At 40.8% G+C, this 20,468-nt stretch overlaps 1 protein-coding gene across 1 annotated transcript in view; it reads left to right on the top strand.

Moving 5' to 3' along the window:
- Positions 1-8,134, top strand: part of dock2-like (dedicator of cytokinesis protein 2) — a 95,112-nt gene extending 86,978 nt beyond the window's left edge. Inside the window, exons 37-51 of the mRNA XM_071506920.1 lie at positions 96-206; positions 772-861; positions 1,884-1,988; positions 2,519-2,660; positions 3,115-3,196; positions 3,360-3,444; positions 3,814-3,900; positions 4,077-4,253; positions 4,982-5,065; positions 5,137-5,274; positions 5,745-5,872; positions 5,990-6,197; positions 6,327-6,432; positions 7,124-7,272; positions 7,876-8,134. Coding sequence (XP_071363021.1) covers positions 96-206; positions 772-861; positions 1,884-1,988; positions 2,519-2,660; positions 3,115-3,196; positions 3,360-3,444; positions 3,814-3,900; positions 4,077-4,253; positions 4,982-5,065; positions 5,137-5,274; positions 5,745-5,872; positions 5,990-6,197; positions 6,327-6,432; positions 7,124-7,272; positions 7,876-7,938 — 1,755 coding nt within the window. The 3' untranslated portion in view covers positions 7,939-8,134. The remainder of the gene's footprint in view (positions 1-95; positions 207-771; positions 862-1,883; positions 1,989-2,518; positions 2,661-3,114; positions 3,197-3,359; positions 3,445-3,813; positions 3,901-4,076; positions 4,254-4,981; positions 5,066-5,136; positions 5,275-5,744; positions 5,873-5,989; positions 6,198-6,326; positions 6,433-7,123; positions 7,273-7,875) is intronic.
- Positions 8,135-20,468: the final 12,334 nt, after the last annotated feature.

Genomic DNA, 20,468 nt, shown 5'->3' on the forward strand with positions numbered 1-20,468 from the left:
TACAGCAATAAAAGAAAAATGCTACAGACTGTAACTCACTTTTTGTCTTTGTCCTTCCCTCCACAACTCTGTCTTCTTTCCTGTCACCATTTTAGTGGTCAGATGACGTGTGTAGCCCCCAGTTTGAGTTCCACGGCTCCCAAACCCAGCGGCAGCTCAAAGAAACGCTCTACGACACCATCATTGACTACTTTGACAAGGGCAAGGTCGGCATCGTTTTACACCGTGTCATGCTTCTCTATTCCTAACTAGGGGATGATTTGAAAAGGGCTGATCAATGCTCCAAAATATGTTATAGTAAGATATTTCCCCCTGGAGAAAATATTGTCTTTAGGAATTAAGTTTTTGGCAGGTCAGTTAGGTTTTGCTTTTGGTAATTACCATAACCATTCACGTTACAAAAAGAGTTCACTGTTCTTAGGGCAAAAGATTTTAGGAAAACCTGTAAAATCAGCATTAATGTGTATTTTGGAAAATATTCCTTTCCTGTATCATTCCTTCCTTACCTCCTAAGGATGAGACAGTGTTGCAGTCAGGCAGTCATAGTCTGTGTGGTGCGTTGGTGTCACACATTGTTTAGTATTCTACCTGAGTGCCTTGTGTTCTCTGAAGCAGTGATAGAGTCATTTTCAGCCTTTCTCCAGAGACCTGGAAACAGAGATTTTCACTAGATGAATTCCCACCATGACAGCCGCTGCCAATTTATTAGCAGATGGTGTAATGAAGGACACTTCTGTTTCTTTCCTTACGTGTGTGTCTGTGTGTGTTTAGATGTGGGAAGAGGCCATCACTCTGTGTAAGGAACTAGCCGAACAGTACGAAAATGAGATCTTCGACTACGAGTTGCTCAGCAAGAGACTGGTAAGACATAAACATTTCACACCTTCATATCTTCTGTGCAATAATCATGATCTCACATTTTTTTTTCTGTATTTCCCTCACTCAGTCTTTTACCCTGGATTCTCTTTATACATGTTCTTGGATTTAAGGGGACGTCTGAGGGAAAGGAGGAGAATTCAGACAATTTATTCAAGCTTTTGAAAGCAGCAGTAACATAGCTCAGTGCAGCTGTTGCATACTGAACCCTGGTTAAATCTGTAAATAAAATATGTACACTGGTGAAATGATTTGATGTAGTCTTGTGTGGTTTGGCTTTTATGCAGTAGAAGTAAATCCAGTCAAATTGTCCAGCAGCCAGCGTTCAAGTCTTATGTTTTCTTAACCTCAGAACATATTGTTCACAATCACCCTCCAGTTTCCACAATAAATGAATCATCTGCACTTTCAAACATTATCAACAATTCAGCACAGTGTTTAAAAATGAATACTTACTTGACACTTCACTTCTTTTTCTGAAGGACTCGAGTGTGAGCTTCTATGATCAACATGTCACTAAAAGTGTGTTTTCCTCATTGTCACTCATCAGTAACTTCAAACCCCTCCTCACCCTCCTCACTCTGTCCTCTCTGTCCCTCTTCTGTTTCTTTCATCTGTTGCTTTGACACCACAGAAGTGACTCACTCCAAACCCAAAAGTCTAACTTGTGGCTTAGCACCACCTTCTCCTCTATGTCCTCTCCCATCATCTCTCTCCCTCTCTCTCTCTTCCCCTTCCCACAGAGAATTATACTTCTTCTGAGAATGTATAACTCTCTCTCTCTCTTTATGTGAATGCAGCAGTGGCTCTCTCAGCTAATGCTGAATTTATGTGGTTATATAAATGACAGACATTGCCCTTGGTTGGCGTGCACTTTATTTTTTTTTCTATATCTATCACCCTCAAAGGCCCGGCATTCTGCTGAGGGTAGCTTAGTCATTGGCACAAGATGATAAAACCTCTTCCCTGAACACTTCCTCTGTCTCTCTCTTTGTCTCTCTCTGCAGGAGAAACAAGCCAAGTTCTATGAGAACATTATGAAGATCTTGAGGCCTAAGCCAGACTACTTTGCAGTGGGCTACTATGGACAGGGCTACCCTCCTTTCCTCAGGGTTTGTGTCACTATTTAGTGAGAATAAAAACAAACAGTATCACAAAGAATATTCTTACTTTTCATAGAAACACACACATTCACGCTGTACACAGAGGTGACATTGACGCCCTTCCTCGTGCAAAAGAGTCAAAGAATTTTTCCCCATTATCAGCAGAGGCTGAAGCTAGGGTATTTGAAATTGCAGCAGTGGACAAGTTTCTAATCACACCAGCAGATAGTTAACAGAATGGGACATAAAGTACCTTATGGGAACAGTGTGGATCTGTGGATTTCAGCAAACTGAAGACATAAAATATTCCAGTCTTTATAGCTCCACTATGCAGTAGATGTGTTAATCTGCTGTGGTCAGGAGTATGACAAAGTGAGTGACTCAGTTGGGGAGCGGGGAGCGGGGCAGTGAAAGGAGCCCTGGAACGGGCCCACCTTTTACCTGCGAGAAGGATGACTGTGCCGCTGAAAGCATTCAAGAACTGTTGCATAATCTTTTCATTGTCATCACTAACACCCGTAAATTTCCCATGGCTTCAGAACAAGGTGTTTATCCACCGAGGTAAGGAGTATGAGCGCAGAGAAGACTTCCAGAACCAGCTGATGAGCCAGTTCCCCAGCGCTGTGCGCCTCAACACCACCACTATGCCAGGGGACGATATCAGGAACTCTCCACTTCAGTGTATCCTTCAGGAAGCGTAACACAGTTATCGTAACACTCAAATGTAGGCTACAGTGTTATGTACATGTACATAGAAAGCTGGACCTATAAATGATGTAAGCCCACACTAGTATAGAAATGCAATATCATATATATATACAATTATTTATATGAAGTGCCTTTGGGATAAAGAAGTATATGTGTGGCTGAAGAAGTCTAGACAAATCTGAAAGTAAATAAGATCAACTCAAAAACAATAAATCTTGCCTTGTCATCAGATCTAATCGGCCACACGGTTTTGGTTTGGATCTAAACTTAATTTTGGTTTACTGTTTTTTTTTTTGGTACCTCCGTATATTAAACCCTAGCAGCTGGAGGTCGCACACATCCCTCAGCTATCAGTCTGTACATTCAGGGAATGTGGTGATAGCCTCCATCATTTTGTGTTGTTTTATTCCTGAGTGAATTGAACCAGATATCCAGTGTTTCACAGTGCAGCCAGTCCTCGAGATCCCTCCTCGCCTGAAGAACAAACCTGTTCCTGACCAGATTATCAAGTCAGTGCTGTCTCACTCACCGTGTTATCAGAAAGTAAAATGTGAATGTCTGTGAAATGATAACACTGAAAAAAAGACGTGTCACTTTCCCCTCTTTTGTAAATGATCTTTTATTTTCTTAATTTGACTTGAACCTCTGCCTCTCTCCTATTACACAATGTAGCTTCTACAAGTCCAACTACGTGCAGCGTTTTCACTATTCCAGGCCGGTGAGGAAAGGACCTGTGGACCCAAACAATGAGTTTGCTGTGAGTTACTCTTTTAAATTGAGTAGATTTATGACCACAGACACTGTGAAAGTATTTCAGAAGCTCATGCATGCTTGCATTGCTCTCAGTCTGAAAAGACCTATAACAAAAGTATAGAATAATAGGATTCTATTCAACAGTGTAGTACAATTATATGATAAGACATCAGTATGTGTTAAGGTTTCAGATGAGCCCCGGAGATACAACATCAGATTCAGGTATTACTGTAATGTAAGAATAGGTATCAGATTGTGCAGCAAGTAAGGGTTCAGACTTTAAGAGAAGATATGATATTGTGTGTGAGTATTCACAAGGGGCAGAGATTCATCTGACTACTGTTTTTTTCTCTTTTCCATCTTTTTATTTTAGTCTATGTGGATTGAACGCACAACCTTCACCACTGTGTATAAGCTGCCAGGGATCCTGCGCTGGTTTGAGGCTACTGACTTGAAACATGTAAGAAGTCTTTGACAGCTTTTTTTTTTATTCCATCTTTGTTTGCTTTGAGCTTTTTTTTTCATTCTTTTTTTCCCTCTCACATCCTTCATTGGTCCCTTCCCTCTTTCTTCATTATTGTCATTTCTCTGTCCTCCTTTCTTCCCCTCTACCTACTTCTCTGCTTCCTTCCCCAGACTACCTTGTCTCCATTGGAGAATGCCATAGAAACCATGGAGTCCACCAATGAGAAGATTCTGACCATGATTAACCAGTATCAGGCTGACTGGAGCCTTCCCATCAACCCCCTCTCCATGCTGCTCAATGGCATCGTGGACCCAGCTGTTATGGGCGGCTTCGCCAAGTATGAAAAGGTAAACTAGAATCTTAAATCAAACCCAGCTCAATTTATAATCCTACACACCAGCCTTTCCTTGGTCAGTTAATGACACGTGTACAATTGAGCAAAGGCCTTAGTGAGAGTTAAATGAAGATTAATGATCATAGGTTAAACCATTGATAATGGATCATTCTTTTATAAAATCCAATTAGAGGATGCTATTGCAGCTTCCTGAACCTTGACGTGCTTGTTTATTTGTTTGTATTTAATAGTATTATAAAATACATAATGTTCGTTGCACCTATCAAAAGATTAAACTGACTTTGACTTGTCCATATGGTCTTTTTTACAAGGCAATATGGTGAAAGAGTCACAATGCCAGTACTGTTTTTTTTAATGTGATGCCCTTAACAAGTTATCTGAGCTCGAGAGAGCGCTTCACTGCACAGCTCATCTCTTGTAATGAATGGACTTGAATTAGTTTTGGATCAAAAATCAGTATCACCCCCTGAGGCTTTGAATATGAAAGGAGTCCAATTCTGCAGTCCAAATGATATAAAATGCAATAAACTTAGAACTTGAAATGTCATTAGCGTCAACACTGGACAGTGTTATAATATCTTACATGAGATGAGATCAGTGATCAGTTAGAAAGTGCACATGTGGGTGGAAAAGCCAGTTATTAATTTACAAATCGCCTGAGCAGGTGAAACGTATAGCCGTCATTCCTGAAATGAGTTTTTAATGTTTCCTCGGTGTCAGGCGTTCTTTACTGAAGAGTACACTCAGCAGCACCCAGAGGACCGAGACAAACTGCTGCGCCTCAAAGACCTCATCGCATGGCAGGTACAGTCACATCTACACACCGCATTTCCTTGTGCTGGTTTTGGATGTTCTGTTAACGTTTGTATACATAGATCCCATTACTGGGTGGAGGAATCTCCCTCCATGGGAAGAGAGTGACCGATGACCTGCGTCCATTCCACGAGCGCATGGAGGAGTGTTTCAAACAGCTGAAGAAGAAAGTAGAGAAAGAGTACGGAGTGAGAGACCTGGTAAGAAGTGGGAGTGGGGGGTAGAGGAACTGAAACATGATTCTTTTTTTCTCTGGAACCTAAAGCAAGGCTGGGCAGAGAGTAACCGTCGTAGAGCTGCTCTAATTAAGCTGTAAATGAGCTGACCCAGGTGAATTTTAAAGATCAAAGTATCCACAGAAGCCTCTGAGTGGAGTGTTGATGTGGGATTTGTACCTGTGAATTTCTCTACAACCAGAACAGGGCTTGGGTTGTCTGGGTTGATTGACTGGGGCTAAATATGGTCATTAACTTGTAAATTGGCTCTGCCCTTCAGGAGAGATTATTAAACTAATGATGAGCAGGAGTGATAATATGCTGTTTTTAAGAGTAACTTCATCTTCTTTTGCTCTTGCAGTCTTTAATGATGTACCTCAGCTCTGTTCCTCAGTTCCATCGCCGTACTGTTGTCTTTTTAATGGATATAATATTGCTCATTTCTCTTTTTCCAGCCGGACTTGGATGAGAGGAAGTCCAGTCGTCCTCGCTCCATGCTGCGCTCCATTCGTCAGTCCATCATCTCAATCTCCTCACTGCAGGGATCTGAATGTGGGACTCCCACCAAGCCCCATGCAGACAGGTAGCATACACCTATACTGTATGTGTTGCCAGATGAACTTATCTGGTGACATTTGAGTGTCAAGAGAAAAATCAGCATTTAACCCTTTTCATTTATTTACTTCCTGTCTCCTCCCAGGGACCTCCCCCCTGAGTCCCCGATCTCCTGGACCTCCACCCTGCCACGCTCCAGCGGCAGCGTGAGTATAGGTACAGTGGAGGAGGGGGTGGTGACGGTGGGCGATGCAGAGGTCAAACTGAGGAAGAGCAAGAAAAAGAAGAAGAGGAGCAGCATGATCTTCATCACAGAGGAGAGAGAGAGGACGAGCACACTGGACTGCAAACGGGTGAGAATGAGCATTAGCGGGCTGAACTGACTGGAGAGGCAGCATGTCAGGGGATGTTTAGGTGACACCGTGTTGAGTAAATGTGGAGGTGTTGCTGCTGAGCTCTGTGTGATCTCTGTCTCCCTCTAGCTGTCCAAGAAACAGGAGTTCCGCAGTGACACCAACTTGGCAGAGCCAAATGACGGAAACGTGTCTTTGACCAATGCCAACTCCAGATCCCTGCCTGCCATCACAGGTGACAAACACAAACAAATCCACCTGGTGCTGGATAGTGTACTGCAATTGAGTTACTGCATATCTATAACCAAAGGACCCACAAAGTTAAAACACAAAGTCATTACTTGAGAGGAACTGCTGGGTTTTTTTTCTGCTCTGGAAAGCTGGTTGTAAAGACACACACACAAGGTCGGCAGGAAGTCACAGGAAAATGACTTTGTAGTTGAGTGCGTGTTGAAAACAATTTGTCAAGCTGGAGAATGTGGCACTAATAGTCTGACCTAACACAAAGTCTGGTGTAAGGTGACAAATTAATTGGAATTTTTCAGAACTGGGCAGCCGTTTCATCCAGTTTATATTTCACAGTTGTAGTTACATAACCCTGCACCTCAAACAGTGCATCAGACCGCAGTTCACTGATGTTTCACTGGCATCCTGCCACGCTGGACCACACCAGCTGAGCCAGCACTGACTGTGGTGTTAATACACTCCCTCTGATTAGTGCAGCTGACTACAAGCTGCGCTGCCCCACTGAACATACACACAGTGCCACCAGTGTTGCCAGAACACACGGTTCATCAGCAGAACAGCTGCAAGAGCAAAACTAATCAAAAAAAAAAAAAAAAATCATCTGGCTGCATGAAGAGGCCGAGGTTTGTCAGTAATCAGCGAGACACAAACAGTAAATCCACATCTGTATCTGTCTGTAGGTCTGTCCTTGGTGGTGGTGGGGGGTGGAGAGGAAGTGGACAGCACCAGAGCCAGGAGGGACAGTAAGAGCATGTCTGTCTGTGTGACCTCTGACCGGACAGCAGACAGACGCTCAAAGGGCGTCATTAATCTCCTCTTCAAGTCCAAGGTAGAGGAAGAGAGCAACATGGTCACTGCACTGACATTCAAGAATCAGTTCTACACTTAAAAGCATAGTTCAACACTTTGGGAAATATGCCTGTTTACTTTCTTGCCAAGAGATAGATGAGTCACTTCTGTGTGCTAAATATGAAGCTACAGTCAGCAGATCGTTAGCTTAGCATAAAGACTGGAAACAGGTAAAGGTCCAAAAGCAGAAATTCACCTGCAATTACCTCTAAGGCTCACTGATTAACACTTTGTATATCATTGTTTAATCTGATGGTGGATTATTTACCTTTAGCCAGGTTGTTTGTTTCCCCCATTTCCCAGCCCCATGCTAAGCTAAACTAAGCAGCAGCTGGTTTATTGCATGAACACAATAATCATATTTCCCAAAATTTCAAACTATTCCTTTAACTGGGGTAGGTCTGCAGATTTATCACAACCTTTAGTCTTTAGATTTTTCAAAGACATGTTAGAATGTAAAAGATCAAAATCTACTGATATGTATTATCTGAACCAGATGACCATCATGGACTCATTTTATTTATTTCTACCTTTTAAAAGAGAGTAAACCTTGTGTTTACATTATGTATGTTTGTTTCAACAGAGCTCCAAATCAGAGGATGTGAAGCCCAGTGAACCAGCCAAAGACAGTGACAGCCATTTCTGAAATCCATTATTTTAATTTCTTATTTCTTCTGCTTTTTACATGCACTCATTTGTTTTCCAAACAGATTCACATAAAACTGCAGCCAAAACCAAAATAATGCACTTACTCACTCAGTCTGCCTGTCAGTCTCAGTATTGCTGTTGCCTTAATAGAATTGATTATACCTATAAATAAAGGCTATTTTTTTGTGGAGTGACCTTTTTTCTGATAATTGAAATGATTCCCAGTGAAGCTAAATGCCACCTTACAGCTTTTCAATCAATTCTGCTTCTACAAGAACGAGCAAACACAAACCATCCTGCCAACGTGCTTGATTAAAAAGCTTCTTATTATACAGTTTTCAGCATTGTTGGGACTGACTGAAGTTAATGGGAAAATAATAATTTGATCAAGCACAAAGGTTAACGTGTCCTCCCAAAGGACTTTAAACAGAAACATGCTGCCAAAAAGCTTTGGCTCTAGTAAAACAAACAAGAAAGTCTCATAAATTCAAACATAATAGAGCGCCACAAACTGTTGAGCCTACAGCACAACGTGCTCCAACATCAGAGGTGTTTATGTGCACACAGAGTTTATGCTGCAATTTTTTGTCGATTTATTATTTGGAGAAGGCAGAGGTGTCACTGAGAGACTTGAGGGAGACTTTCACTTTCCTAACTGGGACTCTTTAAGGTGGCAGCGCTCTCAGGGTGTCTTTCCACGCAGTGAGTGTCAGGCCTTGACAGCGCAGTGGGCCCAAGCAAAAAGGTGAACAATCCTTTCTAAGTGTAAGCAGTGCTGGAGCCTACTATGAGGTTGCATTCCCTGCCTTTCCCGAATGTCAGGTGGGCACTTAACCAAATGCTTGAGACCTGCCTATTGCACGCTTTTCTACACACGCCAGGGAGCAGCCTCATTGTCAGGGACAGCCTGGTTGTTAGTCACCCTGAGAGCTGAAAGTTCACACTCTCTTCTCTTCTTCAACAACTGTGCCTGATTTAGTCCCAACGGGTGGTCATGCACAACTGAAACCAAAACATGCACAACTGGAAAACAAACAAAAACAGAAAACAACTACAAAACAAAGACATTAATGATACTGCCATGTCTGTATGACAAATATGATGGTACAGGAGCCACTTAGCTTAGCATAGAGACTGGAAGCTTTTTAAACACACAAGCCCTAAAAAGAGTCAATGATCAATTTGTAAAGGTAACAGGCAAACATCCACCTGTATTTCCAGTCAGTGTGTGATTAAATTTCCCATCATCATTTACATAATTAGTTACATAATGAACCATTTCAAAATTCTTAGTCTTAATCTCTTAAGTGTGATTACAAAATGCCCATATACATTTTAGGCTGCATTACATTATAATTATGTATTATAACAAATGGATAAACAATGAATAGATAAATGTAATGCAGCAAATATATGCAAAGTTAATGAAGTAGAAGTATATATTTTTCTCCCAAAATACACCTGAGCAGGAGTAAAACGTATGCCGACTCAGAAATGTTGTTTAAATGAATTAGTTCTTTAAATCTGACACATAACCAATGATTTGTTTCTCAAGATGCATGGAGGAGTCACATGGAGTGATTTATTCTTCTTTCATGATTTCATTCTGTAGATGCTTGTTGTTCTGTTTACCACAAAAAACTTAGTATGTCAGTTTGAGAGTTGCAGGCTATGCAGTTTCCAAAGTCATAGAGCACTATGTGATTTGTAATCTGTGTTGCTGTTGCTAGATGCCGGTCCATTTGTTCCCCTAAAGAATCTGTTCTGATCACTGAGTGAGAGGGAGTGTGAATAATGAAAGAACAGCCCTGAACAGACCAGGCTGCTGTCTCCCTGGATCTGAAGAACCCTTGTGGACCAGAGTAAAAAACAAACTCCTGGGGTGGTGAGCAGATTTCCTCCTCTTTTCTCCTGCAGCAGAAGAAAAATTGGAGGAGGAGAAACACTACAGCCTTCAGGCCTGTTGTACAACTTTGTTTTATGATTTTTGTCACCCTCACTCAGTTTGTTGTGATTTCCCCAGATACAGTCTGTCAATCCATCCTGGCGAGCTCCATACAACTCAACCCTTCAAAGTCCTGATAGATAGTGAGGAAGGAGGAGGGCAGGATATTGGCTTAACTCTCACTTCATTCATTGACCTTAGTGACATTTTAATAAAGATATTAAGATTGATTGTTAAAAGAGCAGACAGGCTGCTCCATGTGATGAATTTAAATTAGTAGTCAGTGCAGTCATTGGCAGAGTCAACATTTCACTTACATTAGTAAAATGTCATTATGTTAGAAAATATAATTTAAAATTTGTCTGTTTCAGTGATTCATAGATGTGGATGAATATCTCATATTTGCCCAGTGGTGGTTTTATTTCCTTTCTCAGCTCTGCACTGTGGGAATGCAGACAGTCAGAGGATGATTAAGAACAATGGAGACATTTCTCTTTTCCTTTATTAATACTGTCATTATCTGGTGACACATTGACCACCAGGTTTCTCCACAGCCAATTTAAAGTTGCAGACTAGCCTTTTAAAACTCATGCAAAGTCCAGCACTGTAATACTTCAGACTGGTGTGCAAGTCTTCTGATTAAACCATTGCTCCGTGACCACTGAGAGGTTTCAGCCCACAGACATCTATCTCACTTCTGATAAAAAAAAAAAAGGGTGGATTGAGTTGATAGCTAAGTTAAATGATATGCTCTATATTCTCACAGGGCTCTGCATTGCTTGACTGATCAACTGATTCATTCCCATCTAAACTACCAAAACTCTGCTGTAAAGTGCAAAAATTTGCCAAGACACTGATTGATAAAATCTGTGATGTGTAAAGAAATGTGGAAAGCGCTGCACTGCATAGCTTGAGAAGCATGCTCACAAAGCTATCAAAGAGAAATGTGAAAACTTATTCCAAAATATGACTCATTATTAATGGGCTGCAGCTGTAGTCATCATATTCATATCAAGGTTAATGATCCCGCTCTGTGGCTTCTTTGGTTTCTAGATGGAAAACCCATCAAAAACTCGACAACCCCTTAAAAAACACACAACTCCTGCAGTTATTATAATTGTTGCTTTTAGCCTCTGAAGGCACAGCAATTTCTTGTCATTAAGCTTTAAATTTTAATTGAAGCTGTCGCTATGTTTGGTGCTATTACTTACATGTCACATTAACTTGCTGGCATCTCACTAGCTGTATTGTGAAGACCTGTCTTAAGACCACTTTCTTTTCATAGGTGTCAAGAATATAAATGTTAAAAAAGAGAGGTAAAAAAAAAAAAGGCTCCGTCAGTGATCCACCTTGACTCTATCTTCAAACCAGCTGCCTAAGTGTTCAAACAAACTATTGGATTTGGAGGGTTGCAGGTTCAACAGCCCATATTATGTCTGTTAGAGGTACAGAATGTGTCCTGTTAGTGTTAGTTCCTGTTACTGTCGCTGTGTCAGTTTAATGATTATATTTAAAAGCTTATTAATATCCTTAATCCTATATGCAGGCTTTCATATTAGAAGCTTATCAGCAGCCACTGCTAGGAGTTAGAGTAATAAAGATATTTAGTTTCAATGTCATAGAATTTGGAAAATGTTGAAAAGGATTAAATGCATACAAATTTAGAAATATGCAAGCACAGGATTTCTTTGATTTTAAATGTTAAAAATAGGGCATAAATTATTATGTCCGCATGTCTATTTCGATAGAATCAATGTGGTTTTTATGAGACATTTTTTATGAGATAATTAAATGCGTTTATAAAAACATAATGTGAAAAGACACATAAATGGACTTCATAAAGACTTAATTAAAATTGAAGATATAGATATGCAAAATAGAATAAGACATATTAAACAGGAGTGCCACAGTGCAACATATGAATAAATAGTGTTAAATTGGATTTAATAAAAGACTGTGAAAAGTATGAGAGTTGGACCAAACCTCAGGTTTCTGGGAGTTTGTGGAGTAGACATGGTGCATAAAAACTGAACACTGCCTTTTCACACAGTTTTGACTCTGGGGATAGTAAGCAGACTTGTCCCAGATGATCTGAAAGGTCTGGACGGATCATAGCATCGCAGCAGTACATTTCACACATAGTAAACAACCTTCCCTCTTCAAAATCCCAGTTTTATATAAAAGGTTAAATTTGTTCAACAGAAAGTTTCAGACACATCTGTGACTCCTGGGTTTCCTGAAAACAACAAGAAAAATACAGTTTGTGTTGGTCTGACTGACGCATTTTCACAGATCAATATGTAAAAAAAAACATTTATATTATACATGAGACTTATTGAATGTTATGTAACCAAAATATGCAGCTGCTCATAATTTTTCATTATAAATAAAATGTGTGTTCAGTTTTGACACAGTGCTTCCATTAGCTGACTCATTCCACTCAGTGAAGAGTCTTTCCCAGTATCTCATATCAGATCTTTAATGATTAAATACAGTGACAGACACATATATAAAATGCTTAGGGCTGTGGACATATATACTGTCTGTCTATATATTAACAAAACTGTAGCTTGTTTTTAGCTCTTCTAGCACAGCTGAACATGAACAAGCACTTTAATTTATCTAGAATGGAGTAAAATGGTCAGTTAATTATAGATGCCCCCCACTGTGGGCTTTTCAGTATCAATCCAAACTGAGCACAGCTGCACATAGTGAGCTCCACTCTGTGTGCACCTGACTGGAAGATGACAGACATGGCTGAGCACAGCGAGCAGTCGGTGGCAAAGTAAAACAGGTGGTATTGCGAAAACAGTGACGCTAATGTCAGTGGAAACAAAAACATTTACAGCGGATTTCAAGTGAATTAGAAATAGGAGATTTCCTCATAATCTTCATCATTAATGTTGAAGCTGTAGCAGTGCAAACATTGAATATAAACTCAGTTGATAGGCCTGTAAACGAAGGCTCATGTGAGCTGTAGCATTATCATGAGTTGTAATTGTGATTGTTGTCCATCAGGGGGCAGTAAAACATTGATCTAAGACATAAAAGATGAAAGAAGAGTGATTACACAGGCCGCTGATCTGCATGTTGAGAATCCTCAGAGGAAAATTTAACAAAGACATGTAAAAAAATAGAAAAAAAACATATTGTTGTGTCAGTCACTGCAACAATTATCAGATTCACTTTCCTGCCAGCACCTTAAAGAAAATGTGACTGAATGAAATATGTCCTGATCTGCTGGAAGAGTAGGAGAGGTGAAGAGGCTGATTTCCTCTGTTCAGACAGTTTGAGTGTGTTCTCACATTAGAGGGGCGAGCTGCCCCCCGTGGGACCAAAGGCTTCAGTGAATCTCTGGTTCTCACTGGTGATTTTAGCCGCAAGGAAGTGTCAGCTACAACATCACACCACAGCTGCAGGAACTTTCCACTTATCTCCACCTCCCAGCCAGAATCCCCCTCATCCAGACGACAGACATTCAGCACAGTCACAAAAGGTAACTCCTAACTATGGAAATGATGATGTGATATATATGCGCCTCTCGTTTTAGTCTCACGTCTAGAGTCTGGCTGTGCAAAGGCCAAAGTTAAACTTATGCACAAGGACAGTTTTCCCTTCCAGCTGTTTGCCGCTGCTCAGCAGTTTTTTGATCTATGCTTCCTTTTCTCCTGCCAAGGTCTTAAAATTGAATCCAGTGGTCTTCAGTGTGTGTTTGTGTGCAACTAAAGGATAGTTGGGGTTAGGGGACACTATGAATATTTGCCTCTTCACTAAGTCTGTCCTTGGTGTCTGGTAAATATTACAGTGGTAGCAAATTGAAGTGATATATAATCTCTACTCTGTATCCTCATAATGTCTAACTTTCTCTGTGGTTGTTACTTAAGACTCACTATCACCATGTATGCATAATTTCAACTCTAAATCAATTTATTCTTTTTTTTTTTTCTCGGAGAATTAAAATGCTCACTCTAACCTGTAGAGTGCAGTGTTGATATGTGCCTGCGCTGAGGTTGATGATGTGTTAGGGACACAGCTGTTGAACAGCCCACACAGCTTTGTATATCAACTCTGATACTGCGCTAGTTGTCTGCCATCCTTGTCCTTTTCCCACCTTCTGCTCTTTTCTCTACTGTCAGTTCACTTTTCTCTCTCTGCGTCCTTGTAACAGTCTAGTTCTTACTACTCCAGCACTTCATCCCTCTCTTCTCGCCTTCCAACCGATTTTGCCATCTCTCTGATACCCTTGATACTCTCTCTGTCTCTCTGACAGGTTTTGCTAACAGCTGATGGGGGAGCAGAAAGTGGAACAGTGCAGCTGTAAACTTTAATGGGGCTCCTTGATAATCCTTAATCTGACAGCTCATCAAAGCAGACTGTGCCTCTCATGTTCTGGGATCACTCACCAGGACGTATGAGTGTAATGTACCACATGTAATCTATGCCTGCAGGCTTGTGAGTATGGTCTGTATGCATACATAATATAGTTCATTTACTGTATAATGTACTGCAGCACATGGCTCTGACTAAAACTGCAAAATTGCAAATGACACGGTGCTGGAGTGTGTCACTGGATAATGGACAGGAACAAGATGAAAGGTGTTGCAGTATTTGCAGAACTAATGATTCCAATGCACAGTTTAATCTCAGAATTATGTAATAATATTTGATGAGAATGAAATCCACGTCTGCTTTCGTACTGACAAGTCAATATATTATTACAGTTTTTTCATGTATGTTTATTTCGTGGGGGTCAGGTCAATATAGGTCAGTCTCTCACCTCATACACAATATAGGAACATTAGCTAGATGATAGGGATATAGATTTTTATGGAGCAAAACTCTGTTTCATATGGCTCCCTCCTGAGTTGAAATTTCTCGCTGGCAAAAGCGAGAGCAGAAAGAGATCAATGCAAAACTGTAAAATGACATCAAGCACAGAAACAGATGTGAGCAACCGTGCAGTATGTGTACCCATGGAGCATCCACTGCATGACCCAGCCAATACTGCACATGGTCTCTGTGAGTGGAGACATGACAAGATGGAAAACTACTAACATTTGGATCTGATTTGGTTTTTGCGGGACAGCTTTAAATCTGTTCACCAGGCACCAGCTGCCCTGCTTTAGCAGAAAAGCCAAGACATATAGTAAGCTATGTGCGTAGGAGGAACACACTATTTCTAGGAAAAATTAACAGAATGGATAACCAGATGTAGGAGTGGGGCCTTTGATATCTGAGATTCAGCAACAGAGTTGGCCATTCTGTGTACTTTATCCTTGTGTGTATCCCAGCATTCATTCAGCATTCATTCAGCATTCATCCAAATTGTAATCAGCATGATTCAGCAGCTTTTGTCAGACATAACAGCACCACAGCCCATTCATTTGGGAGCAGTCAGGATTGCAGCGAACTACATACCATGTCCTGATTCATGGCAAATGAACTAGCTCTGGTTTTAGTGATGGAAACTTAAAGGAATTACATTCCATGTCAGACACGTTTGTCCAAAGCAGTTTGCAATAAATACTTGGAACCCATATAGGAGTAAGAGCTCAATGTAATCCAAAATCAGGATGTATCCGTTTTTTAACAAAAGACTAAAAGCTTGCCAAGTGCTACAATAAAAGTAAAGTTTTTTTTAAACAAGTCATAAGTGCTAGCAAAGGTTATTGAGATGTAGTCGGAGAGGGTGGGGCTTTAGCATGTGGCAGAAGGGTTCAACATTTTTAGAAATATGCTTACTTGTTTTCTTGCAGCGAGTTGAGAAGATTGACCGCTCTCATCTCTGTACGCTAAAAATGAAGCTGAAGCCAGGAGATGGTTGTCTTAGCTTTGAAGAAAGACTGGAAACAGGGGTAAACAGCTAGCCTGTCCAAAAGTTACATGTTTGTTTAATCTGTACAAAAACCAAAGAGTAAATGTGGCATATTTCTTAATTTGTCCCTCCAAAGTTTGAGGTTTTATGGGAGTCATGTATGGTAATATTTCTTGGAAGGGTGCAGTGATTTTCTAGTGAAAGGTGATGCTTGTCTGTTTTCCTCTAGACAGAGACTAGACAAGCTTCCAGACTTAATGCTAAGCTAAGCTAGTGCCTGTTAGCTCTAGCTTTATATTTGCAGACTGCTGTCAATCACCTCATCTAACTCTCATCAAGAAAGCAAATGATGCATATTTTTCAAAATGTCAAACTATTCCTTTTATTTGTCGACACCATTCATTGATTCATTAGCACTGATCCCTAAAGCCCAAAACTAGTGTCTACTGTTATAACCATAAGTCACTCAGACAGTATTAAGTATTCAGTGCCAGTAAATATACATGGTATGTTGCAAACTTGGATGCCAAAAAAAAAACCATGCTTTTCCTCCAGGTGACAACCCTCAGCATGTCCAGCCCAGTCCAATATTTGCCTCTTTGCCAGGGAGTTTTAGATCTACCATAGGTGCACATACATGAAACAGAACCAAAATATTTAGAACAAAAGATGTTGAGCTGTAAATACACACACTGCAACAACAACAGCAAGAATGAATCCATTAAATATTAATGCTAAGCTCATGTGAAATCTCTTGTCTCTTGTGAGAAAATAATCTAGTGCAGTGTTGTATTGAGTTATATATCCATGACTAAGACCATAGAAATTGGAAAGGATCTCATGGCTCAACCTGCGAGAGCTGTAACACTGCAGGCTGCCAGTCAGACGTTTAATTTCTACCAGACAGGATAAGTGAGGGCAGCCGCTCCTCCTCACTTTGATCGGCTGGATCACGGATAGCTGGAATAATTAAAGTTTGGTAAGCGGGATCCATGTCATCCTGCAGCGCGCTTTATAAAAGTGAGACTAACAAGCATGGCATTCACAGGTAACGGCAGGGCATTCAGCAGCAGAGGATGATGAGTGAGTTTCACCACTTAAATCTGACACCTAATTGATGATGGCCATACTGTATGTAAGCTCAGCGGATGCAATGTCCGGTGCCACATGAGTTATGTATATGTATTGTGTCTGTGTGTGTGTGTCCTGTGGCACTGAATTTGCTATCAGATATCTCCTTGGCCTAATGACAGTGTGTGCCAGAGACACAATGGCTGCGGAGAGGAGGAAATGGAGAAAGAGGAAGATGGAATGAGACTGAAAGGAGAGGATATTATCTGTTGCAGAAGAGAGAAATAGCCAGTGGGGTGTTTTGTGTTCAGAACTTTGGAGTGAGATTTCATTTTAATTAAAGCAATGCAAAGAAAATCATTGTATAGTTTGGACAGTGTGCTTAGATATTGTGCACATACACAAAAAGCTGCTTGGATCAAAATGTACATACATCCTTGCTGTATGCACACACACTTATACACTCACATGTGAAATTGCATTCATTTTCCATTGCTGGATGGTGCAGGATGCAGTTTTAACATATCGTCGGTGACCCCAGCATTGGGACCCGGTCGTAGCTTATCTGGCAAATTGCCTGTCACTCAGGGCTGTGACCTTTGATCTACCCTCCGTCAGGGGAGATGGTCACTGCAGCCACAAGCTCTGCACATACAGCCTGTCCTTAAAACCTAGGTGGGGGCAGTTATCACCAGGACTTTAATTCACCAAAAAAGAGCAATTCAAGGGCCTTAGATATGCTGAAGCTGACACTATTTAGGGCCAATCAAACGCCTTAGTGTTACACCTGTGGGAAACTTGCCTTATTCACACTTCTTCATGCTTCACATCAAGTAAATACTCTTGAATGCTTTTCTTCATGTGCCTGCACTGTCAGCTAATTGGAATCCTTCCATGTTTACTCCCCAGAGGAGACAAACATCCTGGTTTCCTCTAATCAAAGTCTTTTACTGAGCCACTGACTTATGCTCAGGAGATGACGGTGGACTGTACACTGGGAGTTGTGGTGGCGGTAGGTTTTATTCTACAAGGAAAACATGGCCATTGTTTTGTAAAAGTGTGTTATTGTACAATGAGTATGTCACTTTGATGTCACTTCAGTCCAGTTTTCCTGCTGATTTAATTTTCATACATTGATATATTAATATATTGATAACAATTTATACACACAAAAGAAAGTATAAAGAATAAAAATAGTAATAATAAAATAAAAAGCTAATCCCAAAAATAGTAGTTTAGCAGCTGACACAGGCTTTTCCATTAAATCTAACCGGCTACCCCAAACTTAATAAAAATGATTTGGGATCGTTCCTTAAAATATATATAAAACAGTTCCATGTGAAAGATAGAAAAACAACTCTTATTACCATCTTTCCAATAAAATGCAATAAAATAATATTGCTAGTATTATCTTTTTCTTGGAAAAGTTTTAATAGTATTGATAAGGGTTGTAAGTTTTCCCCTTAAAGAAACCCAGACCCCAACCCAAGCAAGATCCTGCACTGTTGGCATATTCTGTCCAAATACTGTGGTCAAGGTTTCATCAAGTGCAGTTCCAAAACATATGCATGAGATTTCATGCTTCTACTTTACACATTTGACAGACAGAACTAAGTTTCTCTAAACAAAGCGAGCATACAGTAGCAGCCTGTGACGTCTCTCAAAGGGATTGTGTGAAAAGTCAGACTTGGTCATTAATGTAAAATAGCCACAGTGATGCACAGGGGAAATGAGCATACATCTCTGGGGAATCACCCTGGGTATCTGAATGTCCGCCCACTGATTAGGCAGTTGTCACCAGAGGCCTGGTTGCCAAGGTAACTGCCCTCTGTCCACCCCACCACCCCCCCCCCCCCTCCCCCAATCCCCAATCTCATTCACTTCCTGCTGCTCTCCACTCTCTGCTGCGCTCTCGCTCTCCTACACACTCCTTGTCTTTTTCTTTTCAAAGGGCAAGAGCTTGCAAACTTTTTGTGCATGGTGTGTGTTATTTCCATGTACATGGCTGTCTGTGGGTGTGTACAACTGTGTGCCTGTGTGTGTCCGTGTGTTTGTGTGTGTTTGTTATCAGTCACGCAGAGTGGCCGCTGTCTCCCCTGGTGATGGACTGTGATGCCAATCTGTTGCAGCAGCTCACAACAAGTCTGTCAGTACTGAGCTGGAAAGACAGAGAGAGAAAGAGTTGTTCTTAATTCATCCATCCATTTCTCTACCTTCCTTTTTCTACCTTTCTTCTGTTGTCCATCCTTTATTTCCTCTGTCCTCTTCCCCCCTTCAAAAAGTTTTTTTTATTCCATTTTCCATCCATTTTAATTTTTTCCCTATTTTCTAGATCACCAAACCCACTTAACTGCTTCGTTCCTGCCTTCTCTACCATCTTCCTTCTACCTCTGTGTTCTTCTTTCTGCTCCCTTGCTTCTCTGCCGCTGTCTTCTTAACATTACCATTAACCTTTTCATCTTTTCATGTTAATGTCCCGTCATTTCCCTTCCTTTCATCGTCTTCATCTCTTTCTCTCTACTTTACGCCTTTACATTCTTCTTTCCATCTCTGAGTCCGTGTCCTTAATCTTTCTTTACCTTCCACCTTTCCTTACATCCTTCCTCCATCTCCTTATCCAATCCTTACTTCTTTTTTGACTTTCTTCCTTACCCTCTTACATATGCTTCTTCTTTTCTTTTACCTCTCTTTATCTTTCCTCTCTTCTCATCTGACAGACTTGGAGGTAAGGGGGAAAAAAATGGGAATAAATTGCCAGAGGGAGCTGCAGAGGAATGGAAGGACCGAGATAGAAATTATGTTGAAATTGAGATGGCATAGCCAGGCTTTGAATGTGGCACCAGTCATATTGGGGCAGACATAGATTGATTAATAGAAAACACTGCATTAATGTGGAGACAGCGTGTGTAAGACACAGATACAACATCCTCAGGTGGGGATTATAGGACATGACGTTTTAAGCTATTTTCAATACACTAAAGCTCTAAGTAGTTGTGAAGTGGAAGCTGTTGTTTGTGACAGCCACCATCTTGTTTGTGTGCAAGCTGTCCCACAAAACTCAATCAAAGTCAATTGAATTCAGAGACAAACTGTACCAGAGAAACAATGATTTGAGATTTGTGGACCTCAGCACTGACAGAAAGGTGACCCTCACATCTGTAGATGGGAGTGGGATTGCTTTTGACAGAGTGAGACATGCTGCTGAGAATGATAGTGACCTGAGAATAGAGAGAGAGAGAGAAGGCTGTGTCACGGTGTGAATTCAGAGTCACACCTTTTCAAAAAGCTCCAGGACATCCAGATCCAGGAGTGACGGTCCCTGAGCTTCGGAGACACCCCCCCGCCATCTGTGTGCACTTGGCTGCCAGATGGAGGCTGAGCTCTGCCCAGCCCAAATCAGAGCAATACAGAGCTGAACTCACAGCTAACCACCTGGAACTGTACTGCACTGCAGGATGCATTCCTCCTCTCTGGGGTCCTGCTGGTCTCTGCTCTTTTTTTTTTTTTTTTTTTCAAACTGTTGTTTGTTTAGCTTATCACTATATTAAAACTATATTTGTCATACTTGAAATAAAATACACCTCAGAGGAAATAGAAGTTATGAACACAGCAATGTGAATTGGCAAATGTGATTATTGGATAAGTCATTTTAAAGTTGGGCTGTTATGAATGTAAAGTACAGTATGTACTCTGCCAA

This window comes from Trachinotus anak, unplaced genomic scaffold (genome assembly GCF_046630095.1).
Source record: "Trachinotus anak isolate AG129_WGS33_773 ecotype Australia unplaced genomic scaffold, CSIRO_AGI_Tana_v1 ptg000021l, whole genome shotgun sequence".
NCBI lineage: Eukaryota > Metazoa > Chordata > Actinopteri > Carangiformes > Carangidae > Trachinotus > Trachinotus anak.